Below are 23,033 nucleotides of genomic sequence, written 5' to 3' on the forward strand. Positions count from 1 at the left end.
AGCCTAGCCTTGTACTTTTCTATCGTACCATCGGGCCTAAGCTTCTTCTTGAACACCCACTTGTATCCCAATGGTTTGCAACCATAAGGACGTTCAGTAAGCTCCCAAGTCCCGTTAGCCATGATGAAATCCATCTCGCTACGGACCACATCCTTCCAGTAGTCAGCTTCTGGAGATGCATACGCTTCTGAAATAGAAGTGGGATTATCCTCCATGAGGTATATGAAGAAATCATCACCAAAGGTCTTTACAGTCCTTTGTCTCTTGCCCCTACCAAGGGATTCCTCATTATTCTCCTCAGGGTTTTCATCATGTGTTTGATTATAATATTCCATCGGAATGGCAGGTTCAGGAGTCTCCTCAGATTCCTGTCTAGAAGTGCTTTGTACATCTCTCATGGGAAAAATGTCCTCAAAGAATGTAGCATCTTTAGACTCCATAATTGTACCGACTTTCATGTCAGGTACCTCGGATTTCACTACTAGAAATCTATAGCCAGCACTATTCATAGCGTAGCCCAAATTAACACAGTCCATAGTCTTTGGTCCAAGCTTACGCTTTTTGGGGATCGGCACATTAACTTTCGCCAAGCAGCCCCAGGTACATAAGTACGAGAGTGTTGTCCCTCTCTTGGTCCACTTCTCGTAAGGAGTGATCTCGTTATCCTTTGTCGGAACTTTATTCAGAACATGACAGGATGTCATTATAGCCTCCCCCCACCATGCCTTGGATAAACCCGACGTATCTAACATGGCGTTAACCAAATCAGTTAGAGTACGGTTTTTCCACTCGGCAACCCCGTTTGACTGGGGTGAGTAGGGAGGCGTCCTCTCGTGAATAATGTTGTGTTCCGCACAAAAGGCATCAAACTCTTTTGAGAAGTACTCTCCACCATGATCTGACCGGACTCGTTTAATTTTCTTTTCAAGTTGATTCTCAACTTCTGCCTTATAGATTTTGAAGTAGTGTAGAGCCTCATCTTTAGTATTTAACAGATACACATAGCAATATCTAGTGGAATCATCTATCAAAGTCATGAAAATTTCTTTCCACCTTTAGTCAACACACCATTCATCTCACAAAGATCAGAATGTATGAGTTCCAGTGGCATCAAGTGTCTCTCCTCTGCTGCCTTGTGAGGCTTGCGAGGTTGCTTAGATTGCACACACGAATGGCACTTAGAACCTTTGGCTAAAGTGAAACTCGGGATTAAATTCGATTTTGCTAGCCGCGTCATAACACCGAAACTAATGTGACAAAGACGTGAATGCCATACTTCAGATTCATTAACACTCAAATGAATATTGTTCACGACTTTATTACATAGATCTGTAAGAGAAAGGCGGAACATGCCTCCGCATTCATAACCCTTTCCAACAAATAGTCCATATTTCGTAACAACTAATTTATTAGACTCGAATACCAACTTAAACCCTTCTCTACATAGAAGGGAGCCACTAACGAGGTTCTTCTTGATGGCGGGGACATGCTGCACGTTCTTCAGCTGCACGATCCTTCCCGAAGTAAACTTCAGATCGACCATGCCAACACCAAGAACAGAAGCACTCGCGCCATTCCCCATCAGTACGGACCCGTGACCTGTGGCCTGGTAAGAAGAAAACAATGAAATGTCAGCACACACATGAACACCTGCACCTGTGTCGACCCACCAATCGGTAGACGGCCAAACTGAAAATACAGCAAATAAATTACCGTACCCAGATGCACCACTCTCATTGTTGCTCACAATCATATTGACAGACTTGGAGTCCTGCCCTTGCTTCTTATACTTGTTTGGGCACTTGTTGGCCCAATGCTCAAGCGAACCACAAGTAAAGCAGCCCTCATCCTTCTTGTTCTTCTTGAAGGTCTTCTTACCCTTCCTTCTTAAAGTCGGCACTCTGTTGGACACCGTTCTTTCCCTTGGGCTTGTGAGAATTGGAGTTCTTCTGATGCACCATGTTGGCCACAGAAGTTCCTTCGACCCCTTTTCCGTGCGAGTCCTTTGCCCTTGAATTCTGCTCAACACTCAGATGACCAATGACATCCTCCACAGAGAATTCACGCCTCTGATGTTTTAGAGTGGTGGCAAAGTTCCTCCAGAAATTGGGAAGCTTAGCGATTATGCAGCCCGTGACAAACTTGCCCGGTAACTCGCACTTAAGAAGCTCAAGCTCCTTAACAATGCATATTATCTAATGAGTCTGCTCCAATACAGGACGGTTTTCAACCATCTTGTAATCATGGAACTGCTCTATAATATACATCTCGCTCCCTACATCGGCAGCCCCGAACTTAGATTCGAGCGCCTCCCACAAGTCCTTGGCAGACCGCACATGCAAATATGCGTCAACCAGCTTATCTCCAATCACGCTCAGAACTGCCCCGAGGAACACGACAGTGGTCTCCTTGAACGCCTTCTCCTGATCAGGAGCGATCGTTCATGTGGGAGTCACACCGGCGACCCAGAACACGTTCATGGCAGTGAGCCATAAGGTGGTTTTAGTCCGCCAACACTTAAAATACGTCCCCGTAAACGGCGACGGTTTTAGTGCAGCAGCAAAACCAGAATTCGAAAAACTCCTACACATATTAGGTTTTTGGATAGCGATTACGCGACTTCTCGCTTCTGTTCATCTACGTCTGCATCACCTTCGTCATCACCATGTCGACCGACGCCGACCGTGCTGCCCGCTGAGAAGGCCGAGGCCGACAAGAAGGCCGCCGAGGATGCCGCGGCTACTGCTGCCGCCACCGCCGCCGCGTGGCCGATTGGAGGGCATACATCGTTTATCCCTCTCATGTTTCTTTCTGTTGTAGCAGTACTAGCGATATGCGTAGATGTTTCTACTATATGCGTAGTACATGCTCTGTTAGATCGTAACCAGTGTGTTATCAATGCTGTCAATGTCATGCTCATGATTTATTCATGGATTAATTTAATCAGAAAACTGCCTATTTTCTCATCACAAGATTCGACCTCCAAGAATAATTGTGGCGCCACCTCCAATAATTCAGTGGTAAACCCAAAGATGTTCGGAAGTCAACAGAAATTCCATACAGTAAAACAGTTGGATTTTCAACCCTTGCTCGTGCAAGTTCTGAAATAAAATACCATAAAGAAAAACTTCAGAAATATATATAGGACGTCTTATGTCATCAAAGGTCAATGTCATTTAACACTGGAACAGAGAAACTTTGAGAGAACAGAACTCAGCTTCGATAGATATTTGCCCAAATTCCCGAGGATCAACAGGTGTTGTGGTACAACACCACAACACCTGATGGTGCAGGTACGCAATGCAGCTAGCTAGCAACAATAGGCTATCTACAAACAAGTACTAGTAATTTATGAGCTGCATTTTGAGTTCCAGCCGCACATGTTTTGGTTGCCCAAAGCTCATATTCCTCCAAAATTAACCCAGGATCCAAAGTTCTTGCTGCGTCAAATCTACAAAGAAAGGAAAACCCCGGTAACAACATTCAAACTAGATACCCCTATTTGTACAACAAAGCTGCGAGCACCATCTTGGGCACTCTGACATAAATGTTCTATTTGCTTATAATAGTGTATAATTTGCACTATTTTTGGTGAGGTATAATTAGCACTTTGCATAGACTGAAATTCGATAATTGTTTGCATGACACAACATACTAATGCAATGTTACTACTTACACTATTGTACAGTAATACAATTCACAATGGAGATGGTTTTGGCAGTGCTGCTCATTGATAATTAGAAATAAAAAGATGCACCAAAAGGGGAAATTATGATGGTAAATATATTGTTTAGACAGAATATCAACACATTTACAAGAAAACTAGTGAGCTAGCATGGATTCATATATAGGTTTAGCAAACATATTTTCTGATAAATCAACCAAACTCCACCAAAATACCTCTAAAAGGACTAAATATGACAAGACAACCTGGTCTAAGGTGGTCACTTCTTCTGATAAACCTACTCATCTGCCAATTATCTGCGGAAACTTCAGGACTAGGAAACATGATCAAAGGTGTTATGTTGCAAATGACCATCAAACTAAATGTTCACAAATCAACTAGTACGCGCGGATCCTCACTCTAAACCTAGCGAAACTTTATTGCACCCCTAACATGCGATCAGATTCTTGAGTATATCATCTATAGTCAGGCGATCAGACTCTTTGCTTGCCATCACGTACATATATCCTCTGTTCTAGCTAAGAGAAGAGTTTGATATACTCAACGCATGCTTCTCTGAGCTTGCTGCAATGATGCTGGTCAGCTAGAGCCAATGTGGCCCCAACGCTCTTAGCATCGAGACTCTTGCATAGCATACTCTCACACATCAACTTCATCCTTTCCATGGCATACCTATCTGCAGCCACGATCAAGTGCTTAATCATCTCCTTGTTGTCATGGTTGTCAAGGTCGTGCATGACAGGCAATGAATCTGTATACATGAAGTGAAGCAATGCTTTGAAAACAGCTGGCTGCATGTCCTCAATCTGTATGCACTGTTTCTCGCTGTCCCCCATTGGCCCGTAGAGCTGAGCGTCGAAGACGGGAGACTGCATCGCGAGCACAATCTTATGCGCATGGAAGACCTCACCGTTAACCTTGATCGTCATGTCCGCTCCTTTGTTCCCCTCCAGCAGTTTTGCAAGATTGTTCGACAAGTCTGACGGTGTTACCTGAATCTCAGGTGGCTTGGCAACCGTCGCCACGGCCGGTATTTCCTTGAGGAGAACGGTAATGTCGCACTGGATCACAAGGCAGTCATCCTGCAGGTACGGGGATGCCTCCAGGAGGTCGATCTTCATGAACTTGTAAGCACCCCTGACATGATCGTTCTTCAAGGAGTCGAACGCCGGGAGGGACGATGGCCGGGAGAAGATCAATGACGACAGCCCGGTGGCCCGGTTGATCAGCCTCAGGTCGTAGAGCGCCCTCACCACGGAGTTCTTGCTCTGGAGCTCGACGCAGACCGAGACGTGGTCCTTCTGGTTTAGGTCTCCGTCTGGGTAGTACCGGATGCACCAGTCATAGCCGCCGACGGCAAAGGTGGCGGATCGGATGAATTTGCCGGCGCCGAGGCCCTTGTGCAGCCTGTAGCTGGCGATCGTGAACACGTGCGTGCCCCGCGCCGTATCTGGGACGCAAGCCGACGCCGTAGTCGTCGTACTAGGCATCTGCAGTGCCGCCGCCATTGCCTATTCTTTTGCGGAGGGGAAATTAGGGCGACGACGGCGAATAGGGTTTGTTCAGCGACTCTCCTCTGTTTTATTAGAAGATGAAATCTCCTCGGCCTCTGGCTGGCCTGGACGATGGGCTGCTACCACTGGGCCTGGATGATGGGCTTACCGGAGGCTGCCACGAACGAACGATTGGCTATTGTTTAGTTTCTTGATACTAAAAAAATAAGGCTATTGTTTAGTTTCTTGATTGATCAACTTAAAAAAAAAAGAGTTCAGTTTCTTGATCCAAAACAACCATAGCTTGTAATTCCTGCTTTTTTTTTAAGAAGTTGCCACGTGTACTTCATGGAACAAACTTGGTACACATAATACATACGCATACACCCTTACACACAAACAGATGGCGAGACATGAAAATTGTAAAAGCAACCTCACAAAACAAAAACAAAAAAGGATCGAAAGATTTGCAGGAATGATCCAAAAACAAGAAATTTTCTAGCACAGTCCTTGGGCATCTATCCTTGCCTACCCTCGTCACAAAATTGGACTTTGCCGCCGTTGTTGCTTCTCCAAAGAGAAATGAGAACTACCGCCACCATCGCAAACAAAGCTGCCTTTTCTGCCGAGTCTTTGTGGTATGACAGCCGGGGATTATCCCCGTGTCTGTCTGATCCTAACGGCGTCGACTTCAACCAATGCGATTGGAGAAATGGATGTTGCCGCGCACTGGCATCTGCACATCCCGCTTCGAAAACCCCACAAACGCTGCCATGCCCCCAGCTCCACCAGCGGCGAAGCTAGCCGAACGGGAGCTGACACAGCCTAACTCCGCCAAATCCGATGCCCGACGAGACGAAAAGGCCACTTGCTTTCCAGTATCGTTCATTGGAGCCGCCGGAGTGGGCAAGAAACAGGGCCGGCCAAATTATTCTGACACGGTGAAGATCCCGCCACCAGCGCTATGCCTCTGCGAATTCCAAAGCCAACTACACATCAGAGTAGCAATGTCGGGGGTCCCCTTCCATCGCCAGAGCGACGGCCATAGGGGTAGAGGACACACAACCATGCCGACGGAGATGTGGCAGAACGGTCGCCGCCCAAGTCTTCCTTTCAAAGGGGGAGACAAGGAACATGATCAACACTTAATGTATCTAGTTTCATCTTTATTTTGACTCCTTCTATGATGTCATTTATTGACCTTCGCCCTTGGCCCTCCTTTGTTAAGCGAAGGTCCATCGATACAGAGGGACGCGCTTCACTAGTCAATTCCGTCGGAGAATGTGGTAGCCCTGATCTAGCTACGAGGCGGAAAATGGGTTCCTTTGGAGAGAGATTGGAGGGAGGTGCTCGAGACCTAGGATTGGGGGCCTCCGGGGCCGCCCTGAGAGCGACATGGGAGGACGAGCGGGATTTTTTGAAGGGACCAATAAAACGAATTGACCAGGTAACCTGGTAGTTTAAGATACCTTGTAATAAAAAATGTGGAAAGGGATGTGTCATTTAAAGTCAAAAGAGAGCATTATTATTATTGAGATTAGAGAACTAATGAAGTGTGAACTATTCAACTCTAAGGTTGTGTTAGTTTAGATTCAAATACATATGTTAGCTAATCTTGTTAAACCCTGTTAGGTTAGACTAATCCCAAATCTGTGTTTGACAACTATAATAGTATCCTAAATTATACATATACCATTACCGTATACAAGAAAGTGCACTCTCTGATAACGCATCTCTGTCAAGGGCCTCGTGCCATTCTTGCCAACACACTCACGCTGCACCTGCCTGCCCGAGAGATGTGATCCACGATGCTCTTCAAATCCCCCCTCTTGACAAAAACTCACGCTGCAATGTACACCTTTGTGTGTCCGAGAGAGTGTGCCATGGAAAACTCATATCCTACTGTCCATTGTTTTGTGCTGACAAGTGACATGTGTGCTTTGCTTAGTATACAAGGCTCAGTTACTTACTTTGCATCCATCCTAGAGAGACCAGGCTGGACCTATGCCTCCGTTGCCAGGCTTGGGACGAGGCCCTTGATAGATGTCACCTCCATTTTACATATGAATTTTGGACAAAAAATAAAGCATTAGTAGTTTGGCTTTTGTATAAACACTGTTTGAAAATCTCAATAGCTAATTCATAATAAACTATATACTATTTTTATATATGAAATTTTGAATACAATTAAAGGAAAACATTTGTTCCCTACAAAATTCATATATGGCAATTTAAGAATATATTATGTATCAAACACTCTGATTGGTGCGTAAAAGGCAACTACTTTGTGTGTACAGAATTTGATTATTATTTCAATTTGAAAATTTGCAATATGCAGCCACGGAGGAACAAGCCAACATAACAAGCCTCTACTTTTATCAATGGTATGTGCCTCTGTATCTAGATGATATTTATAAAGCATTTCTAACAAACTGTTCATGCTTTAATTATCTAACTACCTATCGATGATGAGTCATACATTCGTATATATAGTGAGAAGACTGTGAGCGTTCGATCTTTTCTAACAGTGGTGATAAATATAAAATATATTTTCATTTTTCCATTTTAAAATTATGTCGCTGTCATGCTTTAATTATCTAACTACATATAGCTAGATATAGCTGTTGAATCATAAACTGGTACAGTGAGAAGACTGCCCGCAATTCGCTCGTTTCTAACAGTGGCAATAAAATATAAAATATATTTTAGTCTTCCATTTCAAAAGTAGGTAACTGTTCATGCTTTAATTATCTAACTGCCTATAGCTGTTGAATCATAAACTCATATAGTTTCATAGACTACAACAGGAAGAAATAAAGGTCAAGAAATAAGATCAGGAAGATTTTGAAAGCTGAAGGAAAATAGAAGATTCAGGTGGAGAGGGAGATGTGTAGCTAACAGGCGATAGGTGGAAAGTAGCAGTAAATGAAGCCTTCGTGCTGTGTCGACCCGAAGGGTACAAGATCGATATTTTTTATATTTTTTTAGAAAAGGAGGATGACCCCCGGCCTCTGCATCTGGGAGATGCATACGGCCACTTTATTGATTATTCTCGAGGACCTTACAAAGTATTACAACAATGTGCCTGAATCCACCATCTTGGCAATACATGCCGCTGCTCCTATCCAAAATGATGAAGGGGTGCTAGCTGGGGCACTACCCAAACCACTCACCTAAGCCTAACATCAAAAGACGGAATCCGAAACAAATTTGGAAGCCCTAGCCGAGCCACATACCGGGTCTGGGGCATAATTCGGTCAGACGCACTCGTGTGTCGTCGCCGCCATCTTCCACATGTCCGTCTTCAGATCATATTGAGGCTTCTACCTTGTCTGGCCACTCTACCATCGACGTCACCATGACGCCAGACAGCAACCTCCTCCTGCGCGAGTCCATCTCCGTGCATCGGACGCCGAGCCTCCACAGCGCCATGCCGCCGATATCCGTCGCCATCGATTTGTGAGATGAAGCACCGCTCCACCATCCCCCCAGTCAGCACTTACTCCAAAACGATGCCCCCAGGAGGGAAAGCGATAAAACGCCATCATTGTCCGATCCGGAAGACCCAGATCTAGGGTTTCCCCTGGAGCATCCCGAGCCTGATGACGCAGACTACAACGACGATGCCTCGACAAGGGAATGACATCTAAGACGCCGCCATCGTCCGCCATGACCGTAGTCGGCGCGGTTTTCATCGGCAGTTGCTCCACCAGACGTGCGCCGCGACGTCGCTGGTCTCTTCAACCGGAGCAAACTCCAAAACAATGCCCTAAAGAGGGACTACGACGCAAAAGCGCCGCCATCGCTCGATCCCAAGGAGATCTAGGGTTTCCCCAGTAGTTGCCCACGCTGCCAAGGGCCAGATAAAGGTAGAATCCCGCGGATCTGCCCAGCTGTCGACGAGTCGCAACCACCACCGTGCCGACGGCCGACCAGCGATCAATCCGGCCGCGCCGCCGCGAACCGATCCGGTCACGCCGCCGTCGTCCCTGACAGCCGCAACGCACCAGATCGCAAGGCCTCCTGCCGCGGGGAATCGACATCGCCGAGGCGCCGCCACCACCCGCCGTGGCGACCGGCCCGCCGCCACGCTCTGGCCCGGCGGCGCCGGCCCGCGCCAGCCCCACCCGAGCGAGAGGGCCCGAGTCCCCGCCACCGCCGGCGACGGCTAGGCTTCGCCTGGCTGCGCCCTTGGGGCCTCCCGATCGCCCACGCGGGGGGCAGCTCGGGAGGGAGACGTACGGGATGTTCCTTGCGTTATCTCCCATAGGGGGAAAACATACATGCAAGAGATGAAAGAATACTTGTATGAAATATTCAGGATGGCTTTATCTCTACATATTTTTGAATATGGCTGTTGAATCATAAACTCATATGGCTTTATCGCTACATGATTACAGAAGATACTTACAGACAAAGCACGAATCTCAGAGAACTTGAGCGATGGGTGTTAACAATCGTATATTGCTGTGTTAGTTAGAGCTAACAAATTCAGTACTTATCCGTGTATAGACTTATCAGTACTTATCCGTGTATAGACTTATCCTCTTGTTAGGATCCTGTATTCTGTTGTATCTACAGATGCGATCACGCATTGTCTATTATAAATACACGGCCAACCCTACGGGGATAATCACGGCAAATCAATCTTTCTGACTTGGTATACAGAGCGAAAGATCCAATCTCACTTCCTCCACCATGACTGGCACCAACCCTGCTGCTTCCCTCTCCGGCACCGCCGGCACCCTCACCACCCTCAACGCCGGCACCCTGTCCGCCGGTTCCTCCACTTCCGCTCCGATCTCGGTCACCTCGCTCGGTAGCCTGATCACTCTGCGCCTTACGCGCGATAACTTCCTGCTATGGAAGACCCAAGCCGTCCCCGCCCTCGCTGCAAACGGCCTGTTCGGCTATGTTGCCGGCACCGCCGCAGCCCCGCCGCACACCATCAAGGAAGGAACCGGTGATGCGGCTGTTGATGTGGCCAATCCGGAGTTTCTTCGCTGGTACCAGCAGGACCAGCTCGTCATGATCGCCCTCCTCGGCTCCATGACCGAGGACATCCTCGGGCAGATGACCCAGCTGACGACCTCCGCCGCTGTTTGGACTGCACTGCACGACATGTTCGCCTCGCAGAATCGTGCCCGCATCATGCAGCTCAGGTATCAACTTTCCAACCTGAAGAAGAAGGACCTCTCTGCCTCTGACTACTACCGTAAGATGAAGGGGTTCGCTGATGCGATGGCGTCCATTGGCAAGCCCCTCACTGACGATGAAGTGCTCGGCTACATGCTCGCTGGGTTGGGCTCCGAGTTCGAGCCACTCATCGCGTCGATCACGGCGCGAGATGATCCAGTAAGTCTCAGCAGCTTCTATGCGTATCTCCTTAGTGCTGAACTTCGCCTGGAGCAGCAAAATTCGTCAGGTGAAATCCATCCCTCCGCCAACACCGCTGCTCGTGCCAATGATCGCGGCGGCAATGGTGCACGCGGCGGACATGGCGGTCAAGGCGGCGGACATGGCGGACAAGGCGGCGGACAGGGGCGCGGTCGCGGCGGGCGTGGCCGCGGCAACGGCCGCTCCAACCTGAAGTGTCAGGTGTGCAGCAAGTTTGGCCATGACGCCCTTCACTGCTGCAATCGTTTCAACCATGCATTCCAGCCCGACGAGCAGCGCGAGCGCTCCGGCAACTCCGTCAACACCAACACCGGCTCCGCGGGGTACACCGTGGACATGGACTGGTACGCTGACACAGGTGCGACCGACCACCTGACCAGCGACCTCGACCGTCTCGGCATCCACGAGCGCTACGGCGGCAAGGACAAGGTGCATGCTGCAAACGGGGCAGGTATGTCTATCTCCCATATCGGACATTCCACTTTTTCTGGCTCATCCAAACCAATTCACCTTCGCAACATACTGCATGTTCCACATGTTAACAAGCATCTCCTATCCGTGCACAAACTTGTTTCTGATAATGACGCTTTTGCTGAATTTCATCCTCATTATTTCTATCTTAAGGACCGAGCAACCAAGACAGTTCTTCTTCGCGGTAGAAGTCGCCATGGCCTTTACCCGGTGCCAAGCCTCAATAAATCATCCATCGTCGTCCGAAGTCCTCGAGTTCTCTCCGCTGTCAAGCTCTCCCCGGAACTATGGCATCGAAGATTAGGTCACCCTTCAAAAGAAGTCGTTGAGTCAGTCCTTAGATCAAATAAATTCGCTTGTGCACCCTCGCTTCAGTCTAGTATTTGTGATGCTTGTCAACGAGCTAAAGTTCATCAATTGCCTTTTCGAGATTCTACTCATATTACACATGAACCACTTGAACTTATTCATTCCGATGTATGGGGCCCTGCAATTCGTTCTGCGGGTGGTTTCAAATATTATGTGAGTTTCTTAGATGACTTTAGTCGTTTTACGTGGATTTATCTCCTTAAGCGAAAATCTGATGTTGAGCAAGCCTTCTACACCTTTCAAAAACATGTTGAGCGCATGTTGAATACTAAAATTAAAACTGTTCAAACCAACTGGGGTGGCGAGTATCGTCGCCTCAACAAATATTTTCAAAGGGAAGGGATCACTCATCGGGTCTCTTGCCCTCACACGAGCCAACAAAATGGCATTGCCGAGCGCAAACATCGCCATATTGTTGAAACGGGTATCGCTTTGCTTGCTCATTCATCTCTTCCGGTTCGTTTTTGGGATGAGGCATTTCTTACAGCATGTTATCTTATAAATCGCATGCCCACACGAGTTCTTCAGAACTCTGCTCCGATCACTTGCCTTCGCAATGAACAACCCGACTACACATTTCTTCGTGCGTTCGGGTGTGCCTGTTGGCCCAACCTTAGGCCATACAATAACCGGAAGCTTGAATTTCGTTCCATACAGTGCGTATTCTTGGGCTACAGTTCCATGCATAAAGGGTACAAGTGTTTGGATCGGTCCACAGGACGCATCTATATATCGCGGGATGTTGTTTTTGACGAGCTTGTATTTCCGTTTGATCAATCTTCGCAGTCATCCACCACGTCCCCGCTGTTATCCACGCCTCCCTCTCTGTTTTCCTTAACCGAGCCAGCTTTAGTGGATGACCGTATGCGGCGATATGACACGACCTTGCTTGCTAATCCCGAATCCAGCTTGTCTCCTGGTTCTGCAGGTTCCGCCCGTTCGACGTCGCCGGAGGAAACGTCCCCATGTACGCCACGTCACGCCCATGCAGATGCGCCCTCGCCCGCTCCAGCGGCTTCCCCGGGCGCGGGCAGCTCGGTCTCTCCAATGGGCCGGCTTGACTTTTCTCCCGCGCCGGTTGGGGCCGACTCGTCCTCGCCTAACAGCACACCCGCCTCGGCCCATGGGCCGGCTGCATCACCGACGCCGCCTGCGTCGCCCCCTCCAGCAGCCGCCGCTCCTGCAGCCGCAGCGCCTGCGGACGCACGGCACCCGATGATGACCCGTCTTCGACACAACATCATCAAGCCGCTCGTCCCGAGCGATGGCACGGTCCGCTACGATCCTCGCCGCCGCGCTTTCCACGCCGAGCCGCGCTCCTACCGCGATGCCCTCGCGAATGAGCACTGGCGCCCGGCCATGGAGTCTGAATTTGCTGCCCTGCAGCAGAACCGGACGTGGTCTCTCGTGCCTCGTCCTCCTGGCAAAAATATCATCGGGTGCAAATGGATTTTCAAGGTGAAGCACAAGGCTGATGGCTCTCTGGACAAGTTCAAAGCAAGACTAGTCGCTCGGGGTTTCACTCAGCAACATGGGCTTGACTACTCTGAAACTTTCTCCCCGGTTGTAAAACCAGCAACTGTGCGTTTGGTGCTGTCCCTCGCTGTCTCCCGCGGCTGGCACTGCCGACAGATTGATATAAGCAACGCTTTTCTGCATGGTATTCTCACTGACGAAGCCTACATGCAACAACCACCCGGTTTTCAGGTTTCAACCAGGCCGGACTATGTCTGCAAACTGCATAAAGCGTTGTATGGTTTGAAACAGTCGCCTCGCGCTTGGTACGCTCGTCTCAGTGAGCGCCTTCAACAACTCGGTTTTTCTCCCTCGGCTGCTGACACGTCCTTGTTCATCTTTGCTGATGGGGGTGTGACCGTTTATATGCTTGTATATGTGGACGATATTGTCATCGTGAGTTCATCCAGTTCTGCCATGACAAAGCTGCTTCAGAAGCTCTCTGCGACCTTCCCAGTCAAGGACCTTGGTCCTCTTTGTTACTTTCTCGGTATTGAAGTACTTCCCAATTCCGGGGGAATCATTCTTACCCAGAAAAAGTACGCCATGGACTTGCTGCAGCGTACAGATATGGCGAATTGCAAAGCAGTTTCAACACCGATGTGTACTCACGAGAAGCTCACTCGCGATGCTGGACATAAACTGAATGAGGATCAAGCGTTCAAGTACAGAAGTACAGTGGGAGCTCTTCAGTATCTGACTTTGACACGCCCAGACCTCTCATTTGCAGTAAACAAGGTCTGCCAGTTCTTATCTTGCCCCACTGATGTTCATTGGGAGGCTGTCAAGCGTATCCTCCGGTTTGTCAAAGGAACAGCGACCACCGGTTTGACTATTCGTCGATCATCATGCACTCTACTAAGTGTGTTTACTGATGCTGACTGGGCGGGCTGCAGTGATGACAGGCGATCGACAGGAGGGTTTGCTGTGTTTTTCGGCCCTAATCTTATATCTTGGACTGCACGTAAGCAACCCACAGTGTCACGATCATCGACAGAAGCGGAGTACAAGGCATTGGCGAATGGTACAGCTGAAGCAACATGGGTGCAATCATTACTGAAGGAGCTACGAGTTCCACAACCCCGAGCACCGGTCCTTTGGTGTGATAATCTTGGCGCGACGTACCTCACAGCCAATCCAGTATTCCATGCCCGCACCAAGCACATCGAGGTGGACTTCCATTTCGTCAGGGAGAAGGTCGCCATGGGAGCCTTGGAGGTCCGTTTTGTTTCATCAGCCGATCAGGTGGCGGACGCCTTCACCAAGCCACTCACAAAGCTGATGCTATCACGATTGCGCTCCAATCTCAACCTTTCCACATGATGAGATTGCGGGGGAATGTTAACAATCGTATATTGCTGTGTTAGTTAGAGCTAACAAATTCAGTACTTATCCGTGTATAGACTTATCAGTACTTATCCGTGTATAGACTTATCCTCTTGTTAGGATCCTGTATTCTGTTGTATCTACAGATGCGATCACGCATTGTCTATTATAAATACACGGCCAACCCTACGGGGATAATCACGGCAAATCAATCTTTCTGACTATGGGATACGAGGGAGGACTGGGCCCGAGTGCACATGGGTATTTCCCCCCTTATATATGTATGTACCTGGGCATTTCCTCCACATAGCAATAGCATAGCTTGCCGACCAGTTCACACCGTGCGCCACAACTACGGAGCATCATCACTCCGCCCCAAGGTGCATAGCCTTCTTCCTCCTCCCTCTCCTGGCCAGCGTACATTACGCTCAGGCAAACCCTGGCCGTGGCTCGATCCACTCCATCTTCAGCTTCGGCAACTCGTACGGCGACACCGGCAACTTTGTCAAGCTCGCAGCGCCGCTGCTTCCGATCATCCCTTTCAGCAACCTCCCCTATGGGGAGACCTTCTTCGGTCGCCCCACTGGCCGAGCCTCTAACGGCCGCATCATCTTGGACTTCATTGGTATTTATGCACATGATTCCGTCCTTTATCTCGAATTAGCTAGCTTGCTCTCAGGTTTTTGTTAGAGAGAATGCTAGATAGAAGGTAGTGTCTGCCAATGCGTGGACTGATGGTTGATCAATCAACTTGGCAGCCGATGAGTTTGGGCTCCCTTTCGTCCCCCCAATTCTCGGTGAAGAACATAACTTCACCCATGGAGCAAACTTCGCTGTCATCGGGGCTACGGCGCTTGATCTATCCTACTTCTACGAGAAAAACATCACGAGTGCGCCCCCTTTCAACAGCTCCTTGAGCGTGCAGCTCGACTGGTTCCAGAAGCTCAAGCCCACCTTGTGCTCAACACCACAAGGTACTATACCTACGTATAGTATACCAACTCCACTTGGTTATAAGTTTATATGTCATTCATTGGATTGAATGACGAATCGGCTGATAAATTGTGTTTTATCTTAAGGTTGCAGAGACTATTTCAGGAGATCCGTCTTCTTGATGGGAGAGTTCGGAGGGAATGACTACACCTTCATCATGGCCGCCGGGAAAACCTTGGACCATCGTACAATCCATCTCAGCAGGCGTTGAGGTATATATAGTACTACTATATAGTTCCTCCGTACGGAATTAGTTAACGCTCAATCAGATGTATCAAACATAATCCCAGACGGAGGGAGCTAGTATATATTTAGCACGTGACAAATATTAATTACCAAAGTTTTTTCTTCCGGGCCAGAAGAGAGTACTTTCTCCGACCGTAAAAGCTTGTCCCTCCAATGGATCTATTTGAGGGATCATCTTGGGACAAGTTTTTTCGGACGAAAGGATTATTAATTAACTTGTTGCTTGATTTAATTTTCTCGCCCAAGCTAATCAATAAGGAGATGATTTTCCTTTGTTGTTGGGTTTTGCAGCAACTAGTCAAGGAGGGAGGGAGGTACGTGGTGGTGCCGGGGCAGCCGCCAATGGGGTGCATTCCCATCGTCCTAACCTTGTACGCCAGCCCGAACAAGAAGCACTACGACCCCGGGACCGGGTGCCTGAGGAAATACAACGCCCTCGCGCGCTACCACAATAGAGTGTTGGTGGAAGCCGTCTATCGTCTCCGGATCAAGTACCCCGCCACCAAGATCGTCTACGCCCACTACTACACGCCGGTGATGGAGTTTCTCAGGGAACCCATAAGATTCGGTAAGCTCCAAAAGATGGTAAGCTCCACAATTTTTAGCACTTGCTAACTCGTAGTACGTTGCAGGGTTCAGTGCCTCGTCGAGGCTCCGAGTGTGCTGTGGCGCGGGCGGGCCGTACAACTACAACCTGACGGCGGCGTGGGTTGCCCGGCGCGAGCGCGTGCGCTAACCCCGCCACACACATCAACTGGGACGGCATCCACCTGACGGAGTTTGTATGCAGGCTCATCGCCACCGGTTGGCTCTGGGGCCCTTACGCGCACCCGCCTATTCTCAAGGCCGTGCCAGGATCTCTGGAGCTCATGACATCTTCAATCTCAGAAATCAACCCGTTCAGTTACGCTAGCTCCTGAGTAGTTCTACCTAGCTGCAACGGAAGGCGCAAGTCTCTTGAAGCTCTATCCTACGGCTGCAACCTTTCGTTCTGCATGCGTGCTAGTACTACTCCTTCAATAACTCCACACTTATAGCTAAAGTGTGCTTAATGTAATAATTATGTGACATTGGCATAATCACGGCTCACGGCGGTATAAATTGAAGCAGCATAGTACTCAAAATTCATGGCTGATGTTTCCCTTCCTTTGCGCGTGGCGGCTATTTTTACCGTAGAACATAGATATAGTTCAATACCAGTGTTTTTTTCTCGCCCAAAATTTTCGGAAACCAGTCAAAAACTGGCTTTTCCGCTACCCATTGAAAAAAATCGATACCGAACAAACTTTTTGAAAAATTTAATTTGAACTGTGCAAACTGTGATATAACGTGTCTATGCTACCATTCGCATGGAACCTCAAGAAATATAGGTGGCCAAGAGATTGGATCCCGAGACCAAATTAAGGGGTGTGCGGTGCAATGACCACCGCACTAGATACTAATTTGTAAACAGGTTATATTTTAACATTGTTTGATTTGAATTCAAAATTTGTTTGAATAATTCGGGCAAAAAATGTCAAAATTCCTAAGATTTTTCGGAAACCGGTTATTTCTGCCCCTACCAAAAATAAAGCGGTCACGAGAAAAAAAAACTTAATCCCTACTAATAAAGCCCTCCGATTCGCAAAGGAAAAAACCTAAAGGAAACCCTTGTTCACGTAGGCCAACTTACAGGGTGGCCCATGTCCCCGGATGGTGGTGGAGCAGCTCCAACTGAATATACCAAGGTCATTGAAATAGGCAAACACGATGGTGGTGGAGCAACTCCAACTGAAGATACCAAGGTCATTGAAATAGGCAAACATGAGCTCGTGACTCGTAAGGATCTCATTGAACTTCGTTTATCATCAAATAGTCGTAACAAATTTGGTTTGCTTTGGTTTTTGGTTTCGTTTCCTTGTGAGATAAATATCTGTCCATCCACGTTTTTCCCAACCGGGCCCATGTCCCCGGGTGGTGGTGGAGCAGCTCCAACCGAATATACAAAAGTCATTGAAATAGGCAAACACAAGGTGGTGACTCCTGAGGATCTCATCGAACTTCGGTTACCGTGAAATGGTCGTAACAAATTTGGTCCAAATTTGGTTTTCTTTGGTTTTTGTCTTCGTTTCCTTGTGATGTAATATCTATCCATCCACATGTTACCGAACCCACCCCGCAACGAAGCACCTGTCTTTCTTTTTGTGGCGATTAAAGAGGTGAAGATGCAATGAGAAGGACCAATAAGGACAGAACATCGTGATCTATGGTGGACACATTTTCTCATAACCAAACGTTCACAAACTAACCAACCAGGGACCCAGAATACATGTGAAAACTTTTGGACGAGGCAACATGATCTAAGCTGGATATATTTGCAAATGATCAACAAACTAAATGTTCACAAACTAATCAACCAGGGACCCGTGCTTTGAAGCTAGAAAACTTAATTAGGTTCATCTACATATCATGTATATACTATAAAGACATCAGTAAATGCTCTAGTCAAGCAATCAGACTCATATTGCCATCAGGTACATATCCTCTAATTGAAGAGTTTGATATAGTCAATGCAAGCTTCTCTAAGCTTGGTGCAATGATACTGGTCAGCTAGAGCCAATGTGGCGACGACGCTCTTGGCATCGAGGCTCTTGCACAGGATGCTCTCACACATGAGCTTCATCCTTCCCATGGCATACCTGTCTGCAGCCACAAGCAAGTGCCTAATCACCTTGTTGTTGTCATCATCCATGGCAGGCAACGAATCTGTATATATGAAGTGAAGCAGTGCTCTGAATACATCAGGCTCCATGTCGGCGATCTGTAGACACTGTTTCTCCTCGTCCCACATTGGCCCGTATAGTTCTGTGTCGAAGACCGGTGACCGCATCGCCAGCACGATCTTGTGCGCATAGAAGGTCTCCCTGCGGACTTTGATCACCACGTCCGCTCCTTTCTTCCCCTCCAGCAGCTTTGCGAGATTGTTGGACAGGTCCGACGGCGGCACCGGGATCTCCGGCGGCGTCTTGGCGTTGGGGGTGGCCACGGCCGGTATTTTGTTGAGGAGGACGGTTATGTCGCAGTGGATGATGAGGCAGTCGTCGTGCAGGTACGGGGATGCCTCCAGGAGGTCCCTCTTCATGAAGTTGTAGGAACCCTTGACATGCCTGCTCCACGTGCTGCTGAATGCCGGAAGGGGCGACGGCCGGGAGACGATCAAGGATGGCGTCCGGTGGCCTGGTTGGTGAGCTTGAGGTCGTACAGCGCCCTCACCACGGATTTCTTGCTCTGGAGCTCGACGTAGACCGCAACATAGCGCTTGGTGTCAGAAGTGTATCTGTCGGGGTAGTAGCGGATGCACCAGTCGTAGCCGCCCACGGTGAAGGTGGAGGACCTTATGAAATTGCCGGCGCCGAGGCCCTTGTGCAGCCTGTAGCCGGCGACCGTGAACACGTGCGTGCCCCGCGCCGTCTCCGGGATGCACGCAGACGCGGTAGCCGTCGCCATACTCGGCCTCTGCAGCGCTGCCATTGCTGCCGGTGCTTGTGCGTACTGCGCAGGCCCGACCAAGCTTGCCGATGCGACGCCTACGGGCTAACTCGATTGCTTTCCGAGTACGTACGTACCTTCCTGCAGGTGTTCGCTTTCAATCAACTTAATTGTCGTTTATTTACAAGGGGGTGTACGTCGTGCATATATAGTGGCTAGGCTGGCTAGTCCCGGACCGAATCGGTGAGTCAAATACTAATCCTACCAGGTGATTAATTCCTGCACTACTCGGACACGGACGTGTTCAAACCCTACCCACACATATGCTCCGCTTTGAGTTCACCTCTTAAGATCATGATGTTCCTGAGTCATCCTACGCTCGTAGCAGAAAACCCTCCGTCATAATGTTTCTTTATGTTTACTACTCCTTGAATTAAAAGCACGAATCGGAGGGTACATCATTGCAGCATTTTCCTGATGGTGTGTCAAATACATGCAAAAGTCGTCACGTGGCACAAGCACAACAGTACAGTTGAGTTTCTATTGGAGTCGAAAAGATTTCAACTCCTGCGCGTGTTATCTATATCTATATCTATATCTAATAATAAAGGATGGAAGATTTCATAGTTCTCCATCCGTCATCTTTTTTATATCCGTTGATTTTATGTTAATCATAAAAAATGACGGTTGAGATTTAAAAGTAGACCTATGTAACTTATAGTCCGGGCCGGTTTGTACGTCCTATGTCGTCCATCATCTGGTTGGATTTGTTTCTGTTTGTTGCTCCTGCCGTTTTCATCTCATCAAAAACTGGATACACAATCTAATACAGTCCAGGTCATATGCCATTGGAATAGTTTGATATGTATGGAGGTCAAATCTACACGTAGTGCTAGTCTCTCGTCCACCTTCCGAGGTCAACTCGCCGTCCAACCATTGCGAGGGTTCGGAGGGATCGACTACATATACTCCTTCCGTCCGTGTCAAATGCCACAATTGCCCTGCTGCCTGCCTAGCTAGCTCATCCAACATCTCTGATCCACCATCTAGAAGCTTCTGGAAGGATATGTTCTTTTACGCCATGGGAAACAGCGTCTCCCCGTGCGAGACCATGTCAGCAACGGCCGAGTCTCCCGCGATGGCCAGGCTGGTGTAATGGGGCAGGCGGACGAGAGGGCAACGACAAGGACGATGATGACGACGTCGTCTTCAGGCCGCGTTGCTCTCAGCGGACCACGTGCTCTGCCCGCCCGACTTCTTCTTCGTCGGCCTCCCGGTCCCTTCGGGCCACCGGGGGAGCAGCTGCTGCCGGGCCGGGCCTACTTCGTGCTCCCCGGGTGCCTCCTCTCCGACTAGAGGGAGACGGTGGAAGCAGCGGCGGCGCGGGGATACGCCGGGGAAGCACCTGAACGGTTGCCGGAACAAATGGGGTGGCGTGTGCGGCGGCGGCGCCAGCGGCTGGATGGGGGTAGGTGAAAGTTGCGAGCGGGCGCTCGAGTGTCCAGTGCGCGGGAGCCGGCGCAGCAAATAAACGGCGCGCAATGACATTTCGGCCCGCGCGCTGAACTAGTTATGCCGCGCGTGCAGTTTTTGCGCCTTCGTTGGAGCGCCGGGAGTGATAGCGCGCGCGCAAAAACCACTAATTTTTCAACACGGCGCTTATATAGCGCGTCTGTTGAAGATGCTCTTACAAATGTATAGAGAATGTTTGAAACTGACTGAGAGTATATATGATACTCTACAAGTCATGTTACATAACCCGCCGCCCAGATCGGCGCCTCCATAGCGGGTCGCCGGAATAGAGGGCCCCACGGTTGATACGAGGGGGCACAGATGTGGCTATATGTACGATTCCTCAGCCACGCTGGAAAAAAAGCCAGTGTAAAAGAACGGATGAAGAGGGATTATGAGGAGTCGGGAAGAGGGGACGGCGCAGGGTGCCATGAGTGGCTGAGTAGCGGCGAGCACTCGCCATGGTGCCGATCCAGCACCTCCAGTCGCATCCATCGGATCGAGTCGCGGAAAGCATACAAGTGCAAATGCCCCAAATTTCAGAACAACTATGTTTTCCTAGTAATTGACATACGTGCACAGGCTTTATGCTATTCTCTGCATGTCGCCGTGTTAAACAGTCAAGTCGACAGAAGAAGCGGATGTGGATCTTCGTCTTGATGGGACACTCCTGGTGCAATGTGTATGCCTATCAATTCCATAGTAAACTGAGATGTGTAAGAGAAAAAGGAGTGCAGATGGTTTGATGCAAATATTATAGCAAAAGTAGTATGAGCACTGTCAGGCCACTATTCTTAGTGAGCTAAATCGACAAAATTCATTGGTAGCCAACGTTGTAGTTTAAGTACTCAGTGCTCTGATATTATAGCAAAGCATGACGCATGCTTGATTTATTCGTGCCTTTCCTAACCTCTATTAATGCGAGACTTACCCTCTTTTTCTTTTCTTTTTTTTGCTGGAGGCTTCCTTTGATACAACTGTACTCAAGATTATAGTTTAAGTTCAGAGGTGGATAATTATGTTTTCTCCCCGTGGATGGATACATCTCCTTCAGAAATACAGGTTACCAATTACTTTTAGCAAGAATCTTAAATTCAGTGTTACCACTAAAGCATACATATTTTTGGCCTCACAATTGTTTCTGTTTTACTAGATACATCATGGAATGTTATTTTCAATATGTTCATTCCGTTGAAATTTTAGGATAGATCTTAATTTCTCTATGAGAAAAATAAGATGCTCTACAGATTTTCTCATACCATAGTGAGGCAACTTTTTTTTTGTAGGGTATGTGAACCATATGAGTCCAAGTAGAATGATAATGAATGTCTACGGAAGGTCATAGTATTGTTGCAATAAACATGTTATAGGAAGATTAATCTAACGGTAAAAAAAGAATTGACAAGGTTGTTTGATGTGCATGTACATCATAAAGGTATATATATTTGACGTGATTGTTGTTGAACTATTACAAATTTTATGACCCATTGCAAAGCACGGACTTTTCTGCTAGTCTTACCAATGCCACGTAGGATAGAATGTGGAAGAGAGAGTAATTTAAAAGAGCATTATGTTCTCTTAGAGCATCTCCAGCCGTTGCCCCCCCCCCCAGGAGGCATAAAAATCGCCGCATGGGGGCGAGCAGGCGGCAAACTCGGCTCTCGGGGCGGTTGGGCACCCAGCCATCGCCTCCAGGCGCCGATTTCGGCCCATTATTCGGCCCACTTTCGTCCAAAAATGGCATGATATCTGCGTGAATCGGCCTATATTCGACGTGATTCGGCGTGAATTCTCCCATAAATAATTCAACAAATAGAAATCAAATAGTTCATCACGTAGTTCGGCGTAGTTGGCGTGTTTTTGCCTCCATGGTTCATGACAGAAAATCAATATAAATCAAATAGTTCAACAAATAGTTCAATACAAATTATATAGTTCAACAAATAAAAACTCATATTTCATCACACATCATTCCCGGCGTCGCCGTTGAGCCTCAATAGGTGCTCCACCAGATCGTGTTGCAGTTCTTGATGCACCTGTGGGTCTCGGATCTCCTGACGCATATTTAGGTAGTCAGTCCAGGTTGTCGGTAGCTGGTGATCAACTTGGGCAAGAGGACCCTGCCTGTAATATGGTTCTGTGTCAAACACTGGCTTTTCCTGCTCGCTCTCAATGATCATGTTGTGCAAGATGACACAGCAAGTCATGATCTCCCACATTTGATCTTTCGACCAGGTTTGAGCAGGGTACCGGTCAACAGCAAATCGAGATTGGAGCACACCAAATGCCCGCTCGACATCCTTCCTACAAGCCTCTTGAACCTTCACAAAGAAGGCATTCTTGCCTCCTGGCACAGGGTTTGAGATAGTCTTCACAAATGTCGACCATCTCGGATAGATGCCATCAGCTAGGTAGTACCTGATACGTCTCCAACGTATCTATAATTTTTTATTGTTCCATGCTATTATATTACCTGTTTTGGATGTTCATGGGCTTTATTTTACACATTTATATCATTTTTGGGACTAACCTACTAATCGGAGGCCCAACCCGTATTG

General features: G+C 48.3%; 1 protein-coding gene and 2 pseudogenes across 1 annotated transcript; 1 reads left to right on the plus strand and 2 right to left on the minus strand.

Moving 5' to 3' along the window:
- Positions 1–3,917: 3,917 nt before the first annotated feature.
- LOC119368794 (BTB/POZ and MATH domain-containing protein 1-like) lies at positions 3,918–5,209 on the minus strand. The gene has a single exon (XM_037633952.1). It carries the CDS (start codon positions 5,191–5,193, stop codon positions 4,204–4,206), a length of 990 nt encoding a protein of 329 aa, XP_037489849.1. The 5' UTR covers positions 5,194–5,209; the 3' UTR covers positions 3,918–4,203.
- Positions 5,210–10,437: 5,228 nt separating this feature from the next.
- Positions 10,438–10,576, plus strand: LOC119266293 (annotated as a pseudogene).
- A 7,443-nt stretch (positions 10,577–18,019) lies between these two features.
- Positions 18,020–19,005, minus strand: LOC119368795 (annotated as a pseudogene).
- Positions 19,006–23,033: the final 4,028 nt, after the last annotated feature.

The sequence above is a fragment of the Triticum dicoccoides genome, chromosome 2B (genome assembly GCF_002162155.2).
Source record: "Triticum dicoccoides isolate Atlit2015 ecotype Zavitan chromosome 2B, WEW_v2.0, whole genome shotgun sequence".
Classification (NCBI taxonomy): Eukaryota; Viridiplantae; Streptophyta; class Magnoliopsida; order Poales; family Poaceae; genus Triticum; species Triticum dicoccoides.